General features: G+C 48.5%; 1 protein-coding gene across 1 annotated transcript in view; it reads right to left on the bottom strand.

The window, feature by feature from the left end:
- Positions 1-15,530, bottom strand: part of LOC125450639 (serine protease HTRA2, mitochondrial-like) — a 34,578-nt gene extending 19,048 nt beyond the window's left edge. The window contains exon 1 of the mRNA XM_059650689.1: positions 15,276-15,530. Within this exon, the coding sequence (XP_059506672.1) occupies positions 15,276-15,286 (11 nt within the window). The 5' untranslated portion in view covers positions 15,287-15,530. The remainder of the gene's footprint in view (positions 1-15,275) is intronic.
- Between the last annotated feature and the right edge of the window lie 3,431 nt (positions 15,531-18,961).

Here is an 18,961-nt window from a genome sequence, read left to right as displayed (position 1 = left end):
TAGGGTTATAGGGTAACAGGGTCAGGGTCATAGGGTTAAGGCTATAGGGTAACAGGGTTAGGGTTATAGGGTAACAGGGTCAGGGTAATAGGGTTAAGGCTATAGGGTAACAGGGTTAGGGTTATAGGGTAACAGGGTCAGGGTAATAGGGTTAAGGCTATAGGGTAACAGGGTTAGGGTTATAGGGTAACAGGGTCAGGGTAATAGGGCCACAGGGTTAGGTGATAGGGTTAAGGTGATAGGGTAACAGGGTTAGGGTTATAGGGTAACAGAGTCAGGGTAATAGGGCAACAGGGTTAGGGTGATAGGGTGGTAGGGTTAGGGTGATAGGGTAGCAGGGTTAGGGTGATAGGGTAACAGGGTCAGGGTAACAGGGTTAAGGTGATAGGGTAACAGGGTTAGGGTTATAGGGTAACAGGGTCAGGGTAATAGGGCAACAGGGTTAGGGTGATAGGGTTAGGGTGATAGGGTAGCACGGTTAGGGTGATAGGGTAACAGGGTCAGGGTAACAGGGTCAGGATAATAGGGTTAAGGTGATAGGGTAACAGGGTTAGGGTTATAGGGTAACAGAGTCACGGTAATAGGGCAACAGGGTTAGGGTGATAGGGTGGTAGGGTTAGGGTGATAGGGTAGCAGGGTTAGGGTAATAGGGTAACAGGGTCAGGGTAATAGGGCAACAGGGTTAGGGTGATAGGATAGCAGGGTTAGGGTAACAGGATCAGGGTGATAGGATAACCGGGTCAGGGTGATAGGGTAACAGGGTCAGGGTAATAGGGTAACAGGGTTAGGGTGATAGGGTGGTAGGGCTAGGGTGATAGGGTAACAGGGTTAGGGTTATAGGGTAACAGGGTCAGGGTAATAGGGCAACAGGGTTAGGGTGATAGGGTAGCAGGGTCAGGGTAATAGGGTAACAGGGTCAGGGTAATAGGGTAACAGGGTCAGGGTGATAGGGTAACAGGGTCAGGGTTATAGGATAACAGGGTCAGGGTAATAGGGTAACAGGGTCAGGGTAATAGGATAACAGGGTCAGGGTAATAGGGTAACAGGGTTAGGGTTATAGGGTAACAGGGTCAGGGTAATAGGGTTAAGGCTATAGGGTAACAGGGTTAGGGTTATAGGGTAACAGGGTCAGGGTAATAGGGTTAAGGCTATAGGGTAACAGGGTTAGGGTTATAGGGTAACAGGGTCAGGGTAATAGGGTTAAGGCTATAGGGTAACAGGGTTAGGGTTATAGGGTAACAGGGTCAGGGTAATAGGGCCACAGGGTTAGGTGATAGGGTTAAGGTGATAGGGTAACAGGGTTAGGGTTATAGGGTAACAGAGTCAGGGTAATAGGGCAACAGGGTTAGGGTGATAGGGTGGTAGGGTTAGGGTGATAGGGTAGCAGGGTTAGGGTGATAGGGTAACAGGGTCAGGGTAACAGGGTTAAGGTGATAGGGTAACAGGGTTAGGGTTATAGGGTAACAGGGTCAGGGTAATAGGGCAACAGGGTTAGGGTGATAGGGTTAGGGTGATAGGGTAGCACGGTTAGGGTAATAGGGTAACAGGGTCAGGGTAACAGGGTCAGGATAATAGGGTTAAGGTGATAGGGTAACAGGGTTAGGGTTATAGGGTAACAGAGTCACGGTAATAGGGCAACAGGGTTAGGGTGATAGGGTGGTAGGGTTAGGGTGATAGGGTAGCAGGGTTAGGGTAATAGGGTAACAGGGTCAGGGTAATAGGGCAACAGGGTTAGGGTGATAGGATAGCAGGGTTAGGGTAACAGGATCAGGGTGATAGGATAACCGGGTCAGGGTGATAGGGTAACAGGGTCAGAGTAATAGGGTAACAGGGTTAGGGTGATAGGGTGGTAGGGCTAGGGTGATAGGGTAACAGGGTTAGGGTTATAGGGTAACAGGGTCAGGGTAATAGGGCAACAGGGTTAGGGTGATAGGGTAGCAGGGTCAGGGTAATAGGGTAACAGGGTCAGGGTAATAGGGTAACAGGGTCAGGGTGATAGAGTAACAGGGTCAGGGTTATAGGATAACAGGGTCAGGGTAATAGGGTAACAGGGTCAGGGTAATAGGATAACAGGGTCAGGGTAATAGGGTAACAGGGTCAGGGTGATAGGGTAACAGGGTCAGGGTGATAGGGTAACCGGGTCAGGGTAATAGGGTAACAGGGTCGGGGTAATAGGGTAACAGGGTCAGGGTTATAGGATAACAGGGTCAGGGTTATAGGATAACAGGGTTAGGCAGAGGAGACAATGGATCACTGGTCCCACGTCTTTCACTTTCCAAACCAACACCCCCACTTGGAGTAAAATTATTTTTTATTCCCTCACACAATATGAGCATCATCATCTGTGGGACCATTTATTGCCCTGTGCCTAGTTGCCCCGTGAGAAGGTAGTGAATGTGAGCTGCCTTCTTGATGACCTGCAGTCCCCCTGCCCTTGTTGGGGGGGATTTCCAGGATTTTGTCTCAGTGACAGTGAAGGAACGGTGATATATTTCCCCGGGGCATGGACAGGGTGAATAGACAACCTCTTTCCCCCAGGGTAGGGGGGGGAGTTCAAAACCAGAGGGGCATAGGTTTAACGTAGAGGGGAAGGATTTAAAAGGGGCAACATTTTCACGCAGACGGTGGTGCGTGTATGGAATGAGCTGCCAGAGGAAGTGGTGGAGGCTGGTACAGTTACAACATTTAAAAGGCATCTGGATGGAGACATGAACAGGAAGGGTGTAGACGGATATGGGCCAAATGCTGGCAAATGGAACAGGGTCACATTGAGATGTCTAGTTGGCACAGATGGTTTGGACTGGCTTCTTTGCTGTTCGGCTCTATGACTGTCAGTCAGGATGGTGAGAGGCTTGGAAGGGAACTTGAAGGGAATGGTGTTCCCATGTATTTGCTACCCTTGTCCATCTAGACTGAAGTGGTCATGGGTTTGGAAGGTGCTGTCCATCTTGGGTAAATTGCTGCAGTGCATCTTGCACACTGACCATATGATAAGAGATAGGAGCCATTCAGCCCATCGAGTCTGCTCCCCCCATTAAATGAGATCATGGCCGATCTGATAATTCTGAACCCCACTTTGGTACCATTTCCTGTAATCCTCAATTCCCTTACACATTAAGAATCTGTCCAAGATGCTGCCTAACTGCATCAATGGTGGAGGGAGTGAATGTTGAATATGATGCCAATCAGGCTTTTGGAGTCGTGTTTCTTACGCGTTCTTCGGTCTCAGTCAGTGGGGAGTTTTGCATCATGCCCGTGCCTTGGGGAGTCATACCTGACTCATAGGAATCTGGTTGTGGTTGTGGGAGGTCAATCATCTCAGCCCCAGGACATCTCTGCAGGAGTTCCTCAGGGTAGAGTCTCAGGCCCAACCATCTTCAGCCGCCACATCAAAGACCTTCCTTCATCATAAGGTTGCAAAATGTTCAGCACCAGTCGTGAATTCTCAGATAGTGAAGCTGTCTGTGTTCACATGCGACAAAATGGGGTGCTGGGCTGACAAATATGACGTGAACCAGCTAAGGCTGGAATAAGGAGGCCTGAGAGTAAGTAAGAATGGAACTAAAACAAATAGTAATGTGTTCTTCAAGCATATTAATAGTGAAAGATTAGTGAAGGATAGGGTTGGACCTATGAGGAACAAGGAGGGTGAGTTACTCAATGAAGTAAAGGGTAAGATAGAGTTACTAAGTGTGTACTTTGCTTCTGTCTTTACCAAATCAAAAGATGGTGACAATGGCCAAGTTATAAATGTGAACATTGAGCAACTCAGCAGTATAGTGTGGAGCTGGATGAACACAGCAGGCCAAGCAGCATCTTAGGAGCAGAAGGGTCTAGGATCTGGTGAAGGGTCTAGGCCCGAAACGTCAGCTTTTGTGCTCCTGAGATGCTGCTGGGCCTTCTGTGTTCATCCAGCCTCACGTTTTATTATCTTGGATTCTCTAGCATCTGCAGTTCCCGTTATCTCTGAGCAGTTTAGTGATAGACCAGCAAGTGTTTCTAACAAGTCTGGCAGGAGCCCAGACAGCCAAGGCACCCGGCCCAGATGGGATCCTAGATTGTTGAGAGAGTCAAGGGAGCAAATTACAGAGCAATTGATGGAAATTTTCCGATCGTCTGTGGACCCAGGATTAGTCCTGTGGGACTGGAGCATTGCAAACATGACATAGTTGTTTAGGAAAGAGACAAAGGATAATGTGGGAACTACAGAGTGGAAAACTGGTGGGAGCCCACTGTAGTGGAGAATGTAAATATAAGTTAATGCCAGACCGTCAACATGGGCTCGTCAAGGGCAGGCTATTGTCTGACAAATTTATTTAGCATTGTTTGATAAGGTGAGACACGAAATGGATAGAGATAGTGTCATAATTGTAATGAGATCAGCCTCATAGAACATGAGTTTCCCTGATTGGGGTTGTTAATCTGGTCCAATCAGGGAGCCCGGGCTGACAGATATAATCAGGAATATCAGCACTTCTGAGGAAGCTTGCTCAATGTTAGGTACTGTGCATGTGTAAATAAAGGGCGACTCGGTGGTGTGCTACCAGCCTGAGTGGGGTTATTTCAGGTGGTGCTGTGAATGTTGTATGCTTGGGCTTTCAGGAAGTGTTGGATATAGTGGGTTGGTTAGCAAATTAGAAATGGATTGATGGGTCCTTGGCAGCATAGGTTGGCAGCTGGCTAAAAGACATGAATCAGAGAGTAGGGTAAAGCCTGGAGTGTTCGAGGGACTTTAGAAACCAGGAATGATCAGAGACTGGGTTTATTCTTCTTGGAGCAGACAAGGTTAAGAGACAATCTTATTCAGGTGTTCAACATTTTATGAACAACTTTGACAAGGTAAAGGATAGTTTGTTTCCATTGGTTAGTATGTCAGTAACTTTGGGGGGGAGGGGTGTGATAATTTCAAGATTGCTAGCAGGAGTGAGATTGACTGTCATGTATACCACAGTACAGTGAAAAGTTTGTATGAGTGGTTTAGGCAGATCACAGCAAGCAACAGATGTGCAGATTGAAAAAACTTAGGCATATGGGTTACATTACAGGTTGTATTATTTGAGGCTGGAGTCCATTCAACAGTCTAATAATGGCTGGGAAGAAGCTGTTCCTGGTGCAATGGGCCTTTGGCACCTTTCTGTGGCAGTGAGCTGTGTAAATGGAGTCCACGGATGGGGAGTTGGTTTCTGTGATGGTCTGGGCTGCGCACTCCACCTTCTGTAGTTCTTACAGTCCTGGGCAGAACAATTGCTGTACCAGGCTGTTAGTACTTGGACAGTTTGCTTTCAACAGTGCATCTGTTAAAAATTGGTGAGGGACCTATGGATGTGCCAAACTTCCTGAGCTGCCTGAGGAAGGTTGTTGAGAAATGTCTTTGCTCAGAAGTAGTTGGGATTCAGCATGCACTACCTGGGAGAGTAGTGGTACTGCTGGATTCCATAGGTGGTTTCAGAAGAGAGCTGTGTATATATCTGAAAGAGAGCCCCACTCTCCAGCTGTAACTGGGCAGCTTTTCTGAGCCTGTACAGACAGTGTGTTGAATGGCCTCCTTTAGTACTGTAAAAATCTATGATCCTTTGACATAAAGTACTATGCATTGGGCACAAATGCCATGCAATTACCATCTCTCCACAGGAGAGAATCTAACCATCTCCCCCCCCACTGATGTTCAATAGTGCTACCATCACAGAATCCTCCTTATTCACCATTAACCACAGCTGCCACTGGCTAGAAAATGTTTCCTTTTTGCTTTGTTTAAGGTGGCTCTCTGCAGAGAGGAATTAATTCTATTTTCATTTTACCTGAAGTATTGGGTTATTTGGAAAATAAATGCTTATAATTTTCATGTTGGAAATTGTTTGTGAGGCTAGATTTGCAGCTTTATTGAATGGGCTTTCTTTATTATAAATCTGTTAGTATTTATGAAAGGAATCTGATTTAACTCTTTCAAAGTCTCTCTTGGTGAGGGCACTTGGTTTATAATTTTGTTTTATTGGTTTTTTTGGGAGTGGGACTAGTATGATAGTGCCCTTTTTCCATCTCAGTTGTAACTGAGGGATGAGAATCCTCAATGGTGAAAGTAGACTGGAAAGGCTCAATTGAAGTTTCCAAAAGAGAATTAGAAGGTTAATGGGAGATGGCACTGAGTGAACTTCTCACTTAGAGAGCCAGTACAGATATGATGGTTTGAGTCTTTGTCCATATCATAAACCATCAGTAATTCTGAAGCTTGGGGAGACCCTGCTTTTGTATCCAATGTTGTTCCCATTGAGGTCTAGCATCCACTTCTCTGGGATAGTGGAACTCGTTATGGAGAGGGATTGAGGAGACTTGTGCTCCATTCCCAAGAGGTTAGACGAATGAGAGGGGCTCTCTTGGGAACGCCTGCAGTCCTTAGAGTTCCTGTGGATGGATGCAGGAAGAACACTTCCCTAGAGTGTGATGTCTAGATCCAGGAACACAGTCTCTGCATTAAAGGCAGATCATTTCGGAATGGGATGAAGAGGAATTTTTTTACTTGGAGCTTGGTGAAACTTTGGAGTTCTCTACCCCATACGGCTGCGGGATCTCAATCACCTTTCTTTGTTCACATTCACTCACAGGATGTTGAAGTCTCTGGTTGGGCCAGTGTTCATTGCCCAGCCCTAATTAGCCAGAGGCCAGTTAAGAGTCAAACACACCGCCATAGGTCGGGAGTTGTACTGATGCAGTAAAGAGTATGAATGAACCATAGAGACACAGTAAGAACTGCTGATGCTGGAGTCAGAGATAACAAGGTGTAGAGCTGGAAGAACGCTGCAGGCCAGGCAGCACCTTAGGAGCAGGAAAGCTGACATTTTGGTTTGGGACTCTTCCTTTGCGTTCCCCCAATTCTGAAGAAGGGTCCCAACCCAAAATGTCAGCTCTCCTGCTCCTCTGCTGCCTGGCCCATTGTGTTCCTCCAGCTCCACACTGTCACATCAGTGAGCCAAATAGGATTTTGTGACCAATGATTTACAATTTCATGGTTAACATCAGTGAGGCAGGGCATTCAGCCCACCAAGTCCCCATCAATGCTCTGAAGAGTTTCCAACCCTCCAATCCTCACCCTGTAACCCTGCATTCACTGTGGTCAGAGATAATGGGAACTGCAGATGCTGGAGAATCTGAGATAACAAGGTGTAGAGCTGGATGAACACAGCAGGCCAAGCAGCATCTTAGGAGCTGACGTTTCGGGCCTAGATCTTTCATCAGCAAAGGGGGATAGGGTGAGCGGGAGGCAGATCGAAGATGGATAGAGGAGAAGACAGGTGGAGAGTAGACAGACAAGTTAAAGGGGCGGGGATGGAGCCTGTAGAGGTGAGTGTAGGTGGGGAGGTAGGGAGGGGATAGGTCAAGGGGGCGGGATGAGGTTAGTAGGTGGGAAATGGAGGTGTGGCTTGAGGAGGGGATAGGTGAGAGGAAGAACAGGTTAGGGAGGCGGGGGCGAGCTGGGTTGGTTTTGGGATGCGGTGGTGGGAGGGGTGATTTTGAAGCTGGTGAAATCTACATTGATACCATTGGGCTGCAGGGTTCCCAAGCGGAATATGAGTTGCTGTTCCTGCAACGTTCGGGTGGCATCATTGTGGCACTGCAGGAGGCCCAGGATGGTCATGTCGTCTGAGGAATGGGAGGGGGAGTTAAAATGGTTTGCGACTGGGAGGTGCAGTAGTTTATTGCGAACTGAGCGGAGGTGTTCTGCAAAGCGGTCCCCAAGCCTCCACTTGGTTTCCCCAATGTAGAGGAAGCCACAACGTGTACAATGGATGCAGTATACCACATTGGCAGATGTGCAGGTGAACATCTGCTTAATATGGAAAGTCTTCTTGGGGCCTGGGATGGGGCTGAGGGAGGAGGTGTGGGGGCAGGTGTAGCACTTCCTGCGGTTGCAGGGGAAGGTGCTGGGTGTGGTGGGGTTGGAGGGGAGTGTGGAGCGGACAAGGGAGTCATGGAGAGAGTGGTCTCTCCGGAAGGCAGACAAGGGTGGGGATGGAAAAATGTCTTGGGTGGTGGGGTCAGACTGTAGATGTTGGAAGTGTCAGAGGATGATGCGTTGTACCCGGAGGTTGGTGGGGTGGTACGTGAGGACTAGGGGGATTCTCTTTTGGCAGTTATTGTGGGAATGGGGTGTGAGGGATGAGTTTTGGGAAATGCACGAGACACGGTCGAGGGCGTTCTTGACCACTGCGGGGGGGATGTTGCGGTCCTTGAAGAACGAGGACGTCTGGGATGTGCGGGAGTGGAATGCCTCATCCTGGGAGCAGATGCAGTGGAGTCAAAGGAATTGGGAATAGGGGACGGAATTTTTGCAGAAAGTGGGTGGGAGGAGGTGGGCTTGAAATGGATATTGGTTTGTAGGTGGTTGCCTGAGATGGAGACTGAGAGGTCCAGGAAGGTGAGGGATGTGTTGGAGATGGCCCAGGTGAACTTGAGGTTGGGGTGGAAGGTGTTGGTGAAGTGGATGAACTGTTCGAGCTCCTCTGGGGAGCAAGAGGTGGCGCCGATACAGTCATCAATGTAATGGAGGAAGAGGTGGGGTTTGGGGCCTGTGTCGGTGCGGAAGAGGGACTGTTCCATGTAACCTAAAAAGAGGCAGGCATAGCTTGGGCCCATGCGGGTACCCATGGCCACCCCCTTTGTCTGTAGGAAGTGGGAGGAATCGAAAGAGAAGTTGTTGAGGGTGAGGACGAGTTCGGCTAGGCGGATGAGGGTGTTGGTGGAGGGGGACTGGTCGGGCTTGCGGGACAGGAAGAAGCGGAGGGCCTGGAGGCCATCTGCATGAGGAATACAGGTGTATAGGGACTGGACATCCATGGTGAAAATGAGGTGTTGGGGACCCGGGAATTGGAAGTTCTGGAGGAGGTGGAGGGCATGCGTGGTTTCCCTATGGTTAATCCACCAAGCCTGCCTGAACACTACGGGCAATTTAGCATGTCCCATCCATATAACCTGCATATCTTTGGACTGTGGGAGGAAACCGGAGCACCCGGAGGAAAGCCACGCAGACACAGGGAGAATGTGCAAACTCCACACAGATAGTTACCTGAGGCTGAAATTGAACCTGGGTCCCTGGCGCTGTGAGGCTGCAGTGCTAACCACTGAGCCACTCTTGATTCCAGATGTTGTTGAAGTTACATTCTATCAGAAAGGGTGGTCATATTTGAATGCACATGTCCTCATCTCTCTGGGGGGAAATAGCAGTTGTACAAAGTGCTTGAGTCATGCCTGAACAGAGCCAGAACTGAGTTCCTTGTCAGATGTATTGCTTGTGTTATTGAGGAGGATTTAAACTAAATCAGCAGGAGATGTGGGAGCCAGCAGAGAATATAAGTGTAAGAACAGGGGCTACACAACAGTGCACAGAGCAAACGGCGCTGCATTAAAGAATAATAAATCAACAGAACATAATGACGATTAAATGAGAATTACGCCATTTATTTGTGAATACAAAGCACAGCTAATAAGATTGGGGAGGTACAGGTGCAATTCCTACAAATATGATGTTGTGGTGACCACTGGCTCAAGGAAGGGTGTGACCGGGTGTCAAATACTCCTGGTTCCAAAAATATAGGATGGGTGGAAAAAAGAAAGGTGCAGTTTCTGGTGAAGGAAACTGCTGCATCGCTGGAGAAAAGGATGTCCCAGAAGGTTCAAGGACAGAATCGATTTTGCTAGAGGAACAAAGAGTTGAAGTACATTTCTCAGTGTAATCAATAGACACAGGAGTGGAAATGATGTAGCAGAAGAAATCTATAGGGAAATTACAGAGAGGTGCAAATGTCATCAAGCAGTTAGAATGGGGGATTTCAATTATCTGTATATCAATTAGGATATCGGCGACATAAGGGGAAATAAGGATCAAGTGTTGCTACATTCTGTACAGGAGCATTTCCTACAACAGAATGTGTCCAGTTCATTGAAGATGGAGTGGGTTCTTGGGAATGAGGTGGGCAAAGTTGAGGAACATTTAAGGGACAATGATCATTGCATGGCAAGTGTTTTGGATGATGGGGGACAATGACAGTGGTCAGTCTGGATAAGGAACCATTAAATGTTGGAGAGCACAGTTCAGTGGAGTTGGGCTGGATGCTACGAAAGGTGGTGAAAATCAACAGTCGCTGAACAATGGGCTACCTTCAGAGGTTCGGAGATTGTTGTGGTGGATTCTCTCCTGTGAGAAATGGTCAGACAAACGAATGCGGAGCTCTCTGGATGACAGAGGAGTTTTGAGTTATAAGAAGAGGTTAGGACTTCTTTCACTGGTGCGTAGGAGGTTGATAAGTGACCCTACAGAGGTTTGTAAAATCATGAGGGGCGTAGATAAGGTGAGTAGCAGGTATCTTTCCCCGAGGGTACGGGATTTCAAGACCAGGTGAGAGGAGAAAGATTTTATTGACAAGTGGTTCGCACTGGGGAGAAACGCTGGGATGGAGTTGGAAGTTAAAACTTGAGCGAGTCTGGAATCAAAAGGGAACAGAGGCCCGATAAGAAACAAGTGAGTTCAACAAGGCTAGATGGAATATACTTTAATTTTATTAAAAAAAGACCAAGGGGCAAATTTTTACACAGTGACTTGTGTATGGATTGAATTTTGCCAGAGGAAGTGGTGGATGAGAATTTATAAAGCTTGAATTAGGCCCCATTTAGAATACTGTGTCCAATTTTGGGCCCCACACCTCAGGAAGGACATACTAGCCCTGGTGCTGTGTCCAGCGGAGATTCACACAGATGATCCCTGGAATGGTAGGTTTAACGTATGATGAATGGCTGAGGATCCTGGGATTGTATTCATTGGAGTTTAGAAGGTTGAGGGGAAATCTAATAGAAACTTACAAGATAATGTATGGCTTAGAAGGAGTGGACGCTGGGAAGTTGTTTCTGTTAGGTGGGGAGACTAGGACCCGTGGGCACAGCCTTAGAATTAGAGGGGGTCAATTTAGAACGGAGATGAGGAGACATTTCTTCAGCCAGAGAGTGGTGGGCCTGTGGAATTCATTGCCGCGGAGTGCAGTGGAGACCAGGACGTTGGATGCCTTCAAGGCAGAGATTGACAAATTCTTGATCTCAGAAGGAATCAACGGCTACGGGGAGAGTGCAGGGAAGTGGAGTTGAAATGCCCATCAGCCATGATTTAAATGGCAGAGTGGACTTGATGGGCTGAATGGCCTTACTTCCACTCCTATGTCTTATGGTCTTATGCATGTGTGTGCAGTTACAATGTTTAAAAGACATTTTATGTTCTATGTTTTTACCAAAGAGGGAGATGTTGCCCAGTCCATGGTGATAAAGGAGGAAACACAATGACTGGAAGAGATATAAATTAATAAGGAGCATGATCACAGAAACACTCAGGACTAGTTTTCAACAAAGCTGGAGAAACTTAGCAGGCCTGGCAGCACCTGGGAAGAGAAATCAGAGCTAATGCTGGGAGTCTGGTGTGACTTCAAGTTGATTGCAGGGATGAAGGGGCTGTTGTACGAGGAGCAGTTGAGTAGCTGGGCTTGTACTCACTGAGGGAGGTATCTGCCTGGCGGATATAAAATAACTAAAAGGGATTGGTTAGGTGGACATTGAACAGATGCTCCCCGTTGTGGAATAGTATTGAACAAGAGGCCATAGGTACAGAGTGCGAGGAGGTCAGTTCAAAACTGAGATGAGGAGAAACTAGTTCTCTCAGAGGTTTGTGAATCTGTGGGACTCACTGCCCCCGAGTACAGTGGGGGGCAGAATCAATCAACAAATTCAAGAAAGAGGTAAATACGTTTCTGATGAAACGCGGGATAAAGGGCTATGGGGAGCTGACAGGAAAGTGGAGTTGAGACCAGGATGTTAACCTGTGTTATATGGTGGAGTGTGCTTGAAGGGCAGAAAAACTGACTCCCGCTCCTAATTCCTGTGTTCCTGTGACTTCATCAGAGGGAACAGACGTGAATAAGGGAGTCAGTGAGAGAGTTTCTGCCTCTAACACCTTTTTTTAGGCTGAGACTTCCAGATGCTCACATGAAAAAATAATTTCCCCAAATTCCCTTTCTATCACCTGCTGCTTATCTTAAAACCATCCCTTGTGGTTGTTGACTCCTCTACTCTGGGGACAAAATTCTCCCTGTCGGTGGCACGGTGGCTCAGTGGTTAGCACTGCAGCCTCACAGTGCCAGGGACCCGGGTTCGATTCCAGCCTCGGGTGACTGTCTGTGTGGAGTTTGCACGTTCTCCCCGTGTCTGCTTGGGTTTCCTCCGGGTGCTCCGGTTTCCTCCCACAGTCCAAAGATGTGCAGGCTCGGTGGATCGGCTGTGCTAAATTACCCGTAGTGTTCAGGGGTGTGCAGGCTGGGTGGGTTAGCCATGGCAAATGCAGGATTACACAGGTAGAGTAGGGGGTGGGTCTGGATGGGATGTCCTTTGGAGGGTCGGTGAAGACTTGATGGACCAAATGGCTTGCTCCCACGCTGTGTGCCCCTCAGAACTTTACATTTCAATCAGAATCCACCCCTTGCCCCTCCACCTTCTAAGGAAACGAACACTCGTCTATCTAGTGATAATGGGAACGGCAGATGCTGGAGAATCCAAGATAATAAGCTCTCTGATGAAGGGTGCATGCCCAAGACGTCAGCTTTTGTGCTCCTGAGATGCTGCCTGGCCTGCTGTGTTCATCCAGCCTCCCGTTTTATTAACTTGTCTATCTAGTCTCTCTTCATAGCCGAAACCTTCGAGCCAGGAACATCCTGGCTCTCCTGCTCATCTCAGGGGAGGGGGGAATACCTGTACAGTTTGAGCAGCAATAGGCTGACATCCTCCCAGGGAAGTGTGCTGGTGCTATTTAGACTGGCGGGCAGGAATCCTGAGAAGTCATTCACACTGGGGAGAGAGGCGCAAATTGATTTGTAAGTTAAAACATGTGTGAGTCTGGAATCAAGAGTAAACAGAGGCCCGATTAAAAAAAACAAATGACTTTAACTAGGCTAGGTGGAATATACTTTAATGCAAGGGGTCTGAGGAATAAGACAGATGAGCTGAGGAAAACAGATGGGCATGTGGCAAAAACATGGGCAGATTAACAGAGGCGGCCGGGATGTTAAATGTCTTCAAGGCAGAGATTGATAAATTCTTGATCTCGCAAAGAATTAAGGGCTACGGGGAGAGTGCGGGCAAGTGGAGTTGAAATGCCCATCAGCCATGATTAAATGGCAGAGTGGACTCGATGGGCTTAATGGCCTCACTTCCACTCCTATGTCTTATGGTCTTAACCTTCCCAGTTACAGAAAATACAGAGGAGATTGAGACGAGACTAGGAAAGGGAAGGAGGGTGACACCATATTGATCAAGGAACCAATGAAAGCAGTGAGGAGGGAATGGCATCTTGGAAAGGCTAACAAAAGAGATCCAATGGATGGATGTAACAACGCAAAAAGGCAAGTCAGCGAAACACACAGGGTTAAGTATATAATCAGTTTCAGAAAGGTGTAAGCAGAATAAGGCAGAAATACTAGAGGAGTTTACCCAAATATTGATTGGGATAGTTTTATTGTACAGGGTAGGGCGGGAAAATAATTCATAAATTGTATCTAGCGGAACCAGGAGCCAATAGACAGACAGACGGGTCTACGCCTGCTTGGCCTGCTGTGTTCATCCAGCTCTACACCTCGTTATCTCAGATTCTCCAACAAGAAAGGGGACCGTTCTACATCTAATATTGGGAAATGAGCCTGGACAGGTGGAAGACTTATCAATAGGGGAGCGTTCTGGAAGCAGTGAATGTAACTCAGATTGAGGATTGTCATGGAACAGGGTAAGGATGGATCGAGAATGAAAGTCCTTAACTGGGGAAAGGCTAATTTTATGAAGATACAAAATGATTTGATCCAAGTACATGGGAATAGCTACTTGAAGGTAAAACGATGACAGAACAGCAGGAGGCATTCAAGGACAAAAATCAAAAGAATTTGAATAAAATATATTCACGTAAAGACAAAGAGTGAAATGAAAACTGAAAGTCCTAGATGTCGAGGGACATGAAGATTAGGATTATAACCAATACTGAGGGCTCAATACAACCAAGTTTCCAGCAAGGATAGTATCAGATTGAAGGACGAAGCCCACCAATAGGGTTAGGAAAGGTTTAAACACCAACAAAACACACCAAACATTAGAGGGAGAAAATATATTTAGAAGGTAAACTTGCAAAGATGGACACCAAAGGTTCTCTACGTTTATATATAAAGCTCTCCCCCATCAAACACTCTCAGGGACAGGATTAGATACAGAGTAAAGCTCCCTCTACACTGTTCCCATCAAACACTCCCAGGTCAGGGACAGCAAGGTGTCAGATACAGAGTAAAGCTTCCTCTACACTGTTCCCATCAAACACTCCCAGGTCAGGGACAGCACGGAGTCAGATACAGAGTAAAGCTCCCTCTACACTGTTCCCATCAAACACTCCCAGGTCAGGGACAGCACGGGGTCAGATACAGAGTAAAGCTGCCTCTACAATGTCTCCATCAAACACTCCCAGGTCAGGGACAGCACAGGGTCAGATACAGAGTAAAGCTGCCTCTACAATGTCTCCATCAAACACTCCCAGGTCAGGGACAGCACGGGGTCAGATACAGAGTAAAGCTCCCTCTACACTGTTCCCATCAAACACTCCCAGGTCAGGGACAGCACGGAGTCAGATACAGAGTAAAGCTCCCTCTACACTGTTCCCATCAAACACCCCCAGGTCAGGGACAGCACGGAGTCAGATACAGAGTAAAGCTCCCTCTACACTGTTCCCATCAAACACTCCCAGGTCAGGGTCAGCACGGAGTCAGATACAGAGTAAAGCTGCCTCTACAATGTCTCCATCAAACACTCCCAGGTCAGGGACAGCACGGGGTCAGATACAGAGTAAAGCTCCCTCTACACTGTTCCCATCAAACACTCCCAGGTCAGGGACAGCACGGAGTCAGATACAGAGTAAAGCTCCCTCTACACTGTTCCCATCAAACACTCCCAGGTCAGGGACAGCACGGAGTCAGATACAGAGTAAAGCTCCCTCTGCAGTGACAAACTGAAGTAAAGCCACTCTGACATTGCTCTCATCAAGTATTTCCCGTGCATTTTCTTGATGTGGATCTCCCAGGTTGTCCGAGTGGGACTGGTACCTCTCTTGGATCCTGCAATGCCAGTGTAGTTGATACTGGGATGAAATTTCGACGCACTCCCAGTTTGCTGCAGTCTTTGTGTTTGCAAAGTAGCCCCTCCCCCATCCCTCACAGCTTCACCTTATCAGCATAACCTTCCAGTACAGCCGAGAGGAATATCCGAGCTCAGCGGCATTCTCGAACCTTCCGTCTCGGAGACTCAGTCCCAAAGCAGCCTCTGCAGTTAACAAAGCGTGTGAAAGACTGTCAGTGTGAGCAGGCCAGGCGAGGCCGTAGTGTACAGCAGAGGGGCAGGCAGTGATCCACAAACAGCCAGCACTATTTCTCTTGCCCCTCAAAGCAATATTACAAATAATAAAATGGACCAGCTGGGTAGGAATGGCTCAACTTTGATCCTCAGCATCTGCCCAGATCGCACGTCGGTTCACCTGAATATTACACCAAGCTGACTGTCCTCAGGGGATGAAGGTTCGGACAGAAAGTATGCGACAGAAAGAAAGGGCAAATGGATCGAGAGAGAGAGAGAGAGAGAGGCGAGGAAGGTGCCAAGATGGATGGAGCATGGGCAGAGAAAGATAGATGAGGGAAGTTAACTGGCTGGGCACTAAGAAACAAAACAACGAAGCAGATAAAGGACAGCACGATGCGTGGGATCAGAGGGGAAGTGAAAGTGGATTTTGTGCAGGACGCAGTGGGGGACGGGGGTGCCAAATTGGGGAACACAGGGATGGAGTGAGGGAGGAGGGGATGTGGGGAACACAGGGATGGAGTGAGGGATGGAGGAAGTATGGGGAACACAGGGATGGAGTGAGGGATGGAGGAAGTATGGGGAACACAGGGATGGAGTGAGGGAGGAGGGGATGTGGGGAACACAGGGATGGAGTGAGGGAGGAGGGGATGTGGGGAACACAGAGATGGAGTGAGGGAGGAGGGGATGTGGGGAACACAGGGATGGAGTGAGGGAGGAGGGGATGTGGGGAACACAGAGATGGAGTGAGGGAGGAGGGGATGTGGGGAACACAGAGTTGGAGTGAGGGATGGAGGAAGTATGGGGAACACAGGGATGGAGTGAGGGAGGAGGGGATGTGGGGAACACAGAGATGGAGTGAGGGAGGAGGGGATGTGGGGAACACAGGGATGGAGTGAGGGATGGAGGAAGTATGGGGAACACAGGGATGGAGTGAGGGAGGAGGGGATGTGGGGAACACAGGGATGGAGTGAGTGAGGAGGGGATGTGGGGAACACAGGGATGGAGTGAGGGAGGAGGGGATGTGGGGAACACAGAGATGGAGTGAGGGAGGAGGGGATGTGGGGAACACAGGGATGGAGTGAGGGAGGAGGGGATGTGGGGAACACAGAGATGGAGTGAGGGATGGAGGAAGTATGGAGAACACAGGGATGGAGTGAGGGAGGAGGAGATGTGGGGAACACAGGGATGGAGTGAGTGAGGAGGGGATGTGGGGAACACAGGGATGGAGTGAAGGAGGAGGGGATGTGGGGAACACAGGGATGGAGTGAGGGAGGAGGGGATGTGGGGAACACAGGGATGGAGTGAGGGAGGAGGGGAGGGGATGTGGGGAACACAGAGATGGAGTGAGGGAGGAGGGGAGGGGATGTGGGGAACACAGAGATGGAGTGAGGGAGGAGGGGATGTGGGGAACACAGAGATGGAGTGAGTGAGGTGGGGATGTGGGGAACACAGGGATGGAGTGAGGGAGGAGGGGATGTGGGGAACACAGGGATGGAGTGAGGGATGGAGGGGACGTGGGGAGGGATGGAGTGAGAGATGGAGAGAGTGTGGGGAACACTGAAGGACGCAGGGGCAGCTGGAGGATTGCCTGGTCTTTAACAGCTGCAGATTACCAAGCACCTCGCCTTGTTCTCTGGTATTAATGAGAAGCACAGAGCGGTGCAAACTGGCACAGTTCAGCGCAGCAAGCTCCACCAGGGAGAGGGAGAGAATCAGCATTTTTTTTCATTGTTGGAGGAGGGAGGGAGGGATGGAGGCGGAGGGTGGGGCTCAATGCAGCACTGGAGAGAGAGAGAGATGGAGAAAGAGTTTGTTTCTCAGCTCCCTCCTGCTTGGCCTGGAACAGCATCTTTGCTGCAGAGCCCTGACAGAAACACTGCGCATCATTATACAGGAACAATTGCAAATGTCGGCAGCTGCAGAAACAGACCTGTCGGCACAACTGCTCCAAATACTTGCTCTATCCCCACCCCCCTTGAAAACATCCTTTTTATTCCTCTCCACCTCATTGTTGCTCTTGGTCCGGTCTCAGTGAAGTTCTGTCACATCTGGTGGACACAGTGCAGAATGACCGAGTCGGACCAATCCCTGAGACCAGTTGGCTTAGGAGCAGTGGAGGCCGTTCGGCCCCTCAAGCTAGTTCTGCTTTTCAATGCGAACATAGAACACCGTACCTTCAGCCCCACAATATTGGAAAATCCTATTATCCTACTCTAGGATCAAACTAGCCTGCATACCCCTACATTTTACTGTCATTAATATCACAGCTGATCTGGTGTGGCCTCAACAGCACTTTCGTCTCTGTCCTCGTCAGAAGCAACCTTACATTTCATTACACTCAGAGGACAGAAACCATACTTCCAACTGGGACAACATAGAGCACAGTACAGTACAGGCCCTTCGGCCCACGGTGTTGTGCCAAACTTTCACCCAAAACCTAACCTCCACCCCTACCTTACACTATCATCTATATGCCTATCTAATAGCCGCTTAAATGCCCCAAATGAGGCCAACTCCACTACCCTCTCCGGCAATGCATTCCACACCCCGGCCACTCTCTGAGTGAAGAACCTACCCCTGACGTCTCCCCTATATCTACCTCCACTCACTTTAAAACTATGCCCCCACGTAATAGCTACCTCCACCCCCAGGGGAAAAAGTGCCAGGCTGTCCACTCTATACCTCTGATCATGAACACTACTATCATAGAGCAAGCCAAACAGAGGACAGCCAGGTAATTCTTGGAGGCATGGCATTCATCCCCTGACCCCATCAACAAATGCATTGAAGCAGACCCGATACACTGACCATTACAACACACAGCGGAAGCAGCACAAACCAGGCCCTATAACTTTGAACCAGCACAGGACAACAGCGCTTCACAGGAGGCTCCACAGCACTGAGAGTGTACCCTAGCAAGGGGACGAAAAGTCAGCTATCAAACCATCCAGCACGGTGTTCACACCAATATCTGCAACCTTGCATTTATTCACTGACACACTGCTCTTGAGTTACTGCCGTCTCTGAGAGAATAAAAGAGCCATTCCAAACCCCACCACCAAATTTTCAAACCATGAACCCGAGCTCTGGACTCCAGCACGAGAGGAAACATCCTCTCAGCAACCACCTCGTTAATTCCCCTCCGGATCTTATATATTTCAATAAGATTCCGTCTCCTTCTCCCGAAATCCAAACCTGGGGGTTGCTGAGAAACTGGGCTCATCAGGACCATTTGCAAGAAATACCAAAGTAAAAGAAAAGCCCCATTTATTCAGCATGAGGAGTGCTGATTGGTTGACAAAATAGACCCTGACTGGTGGAGACGGTGCTGCGGTGGACGCAGCAGTTAACAATGACTGACAGCTAACTGCCAATTTTATTTAAATTTTTTAAAGGGGTAGTTGATTCTGAGTGGTCAAGGCATTGTTGTGAGAAATGAATCAGACAGTGACAGTCAATCTCTTTTGCTGCATTGAAATAAGGTGCAGCGTAACTATGCTCTCTCAGTCTTTTACAGTTAAGGCTGGATGCATTCAGATTTGTCACTTCTGTCGCA

Source organism: Stegostoma tigrinum, chromosome 1, assembly GCF_030684315.1.
Source record: "Stegostoma tigrinum isolate sSteTig4 chromosome 1, sSteTig4.hap1, whole genome shotgun sequence".
Lineage (NCBI taxonomy): Eukaryota > Metazoa > Chordata > Chondrichthyes > Orectolobiformes > Stegostomatidae > Stegostoma > Stegostoma tigrinum.
Note: the sequence above shows the minus strand (reverse complement) of the source record. Positions and strands in the feature narration are given on the sequence as shown.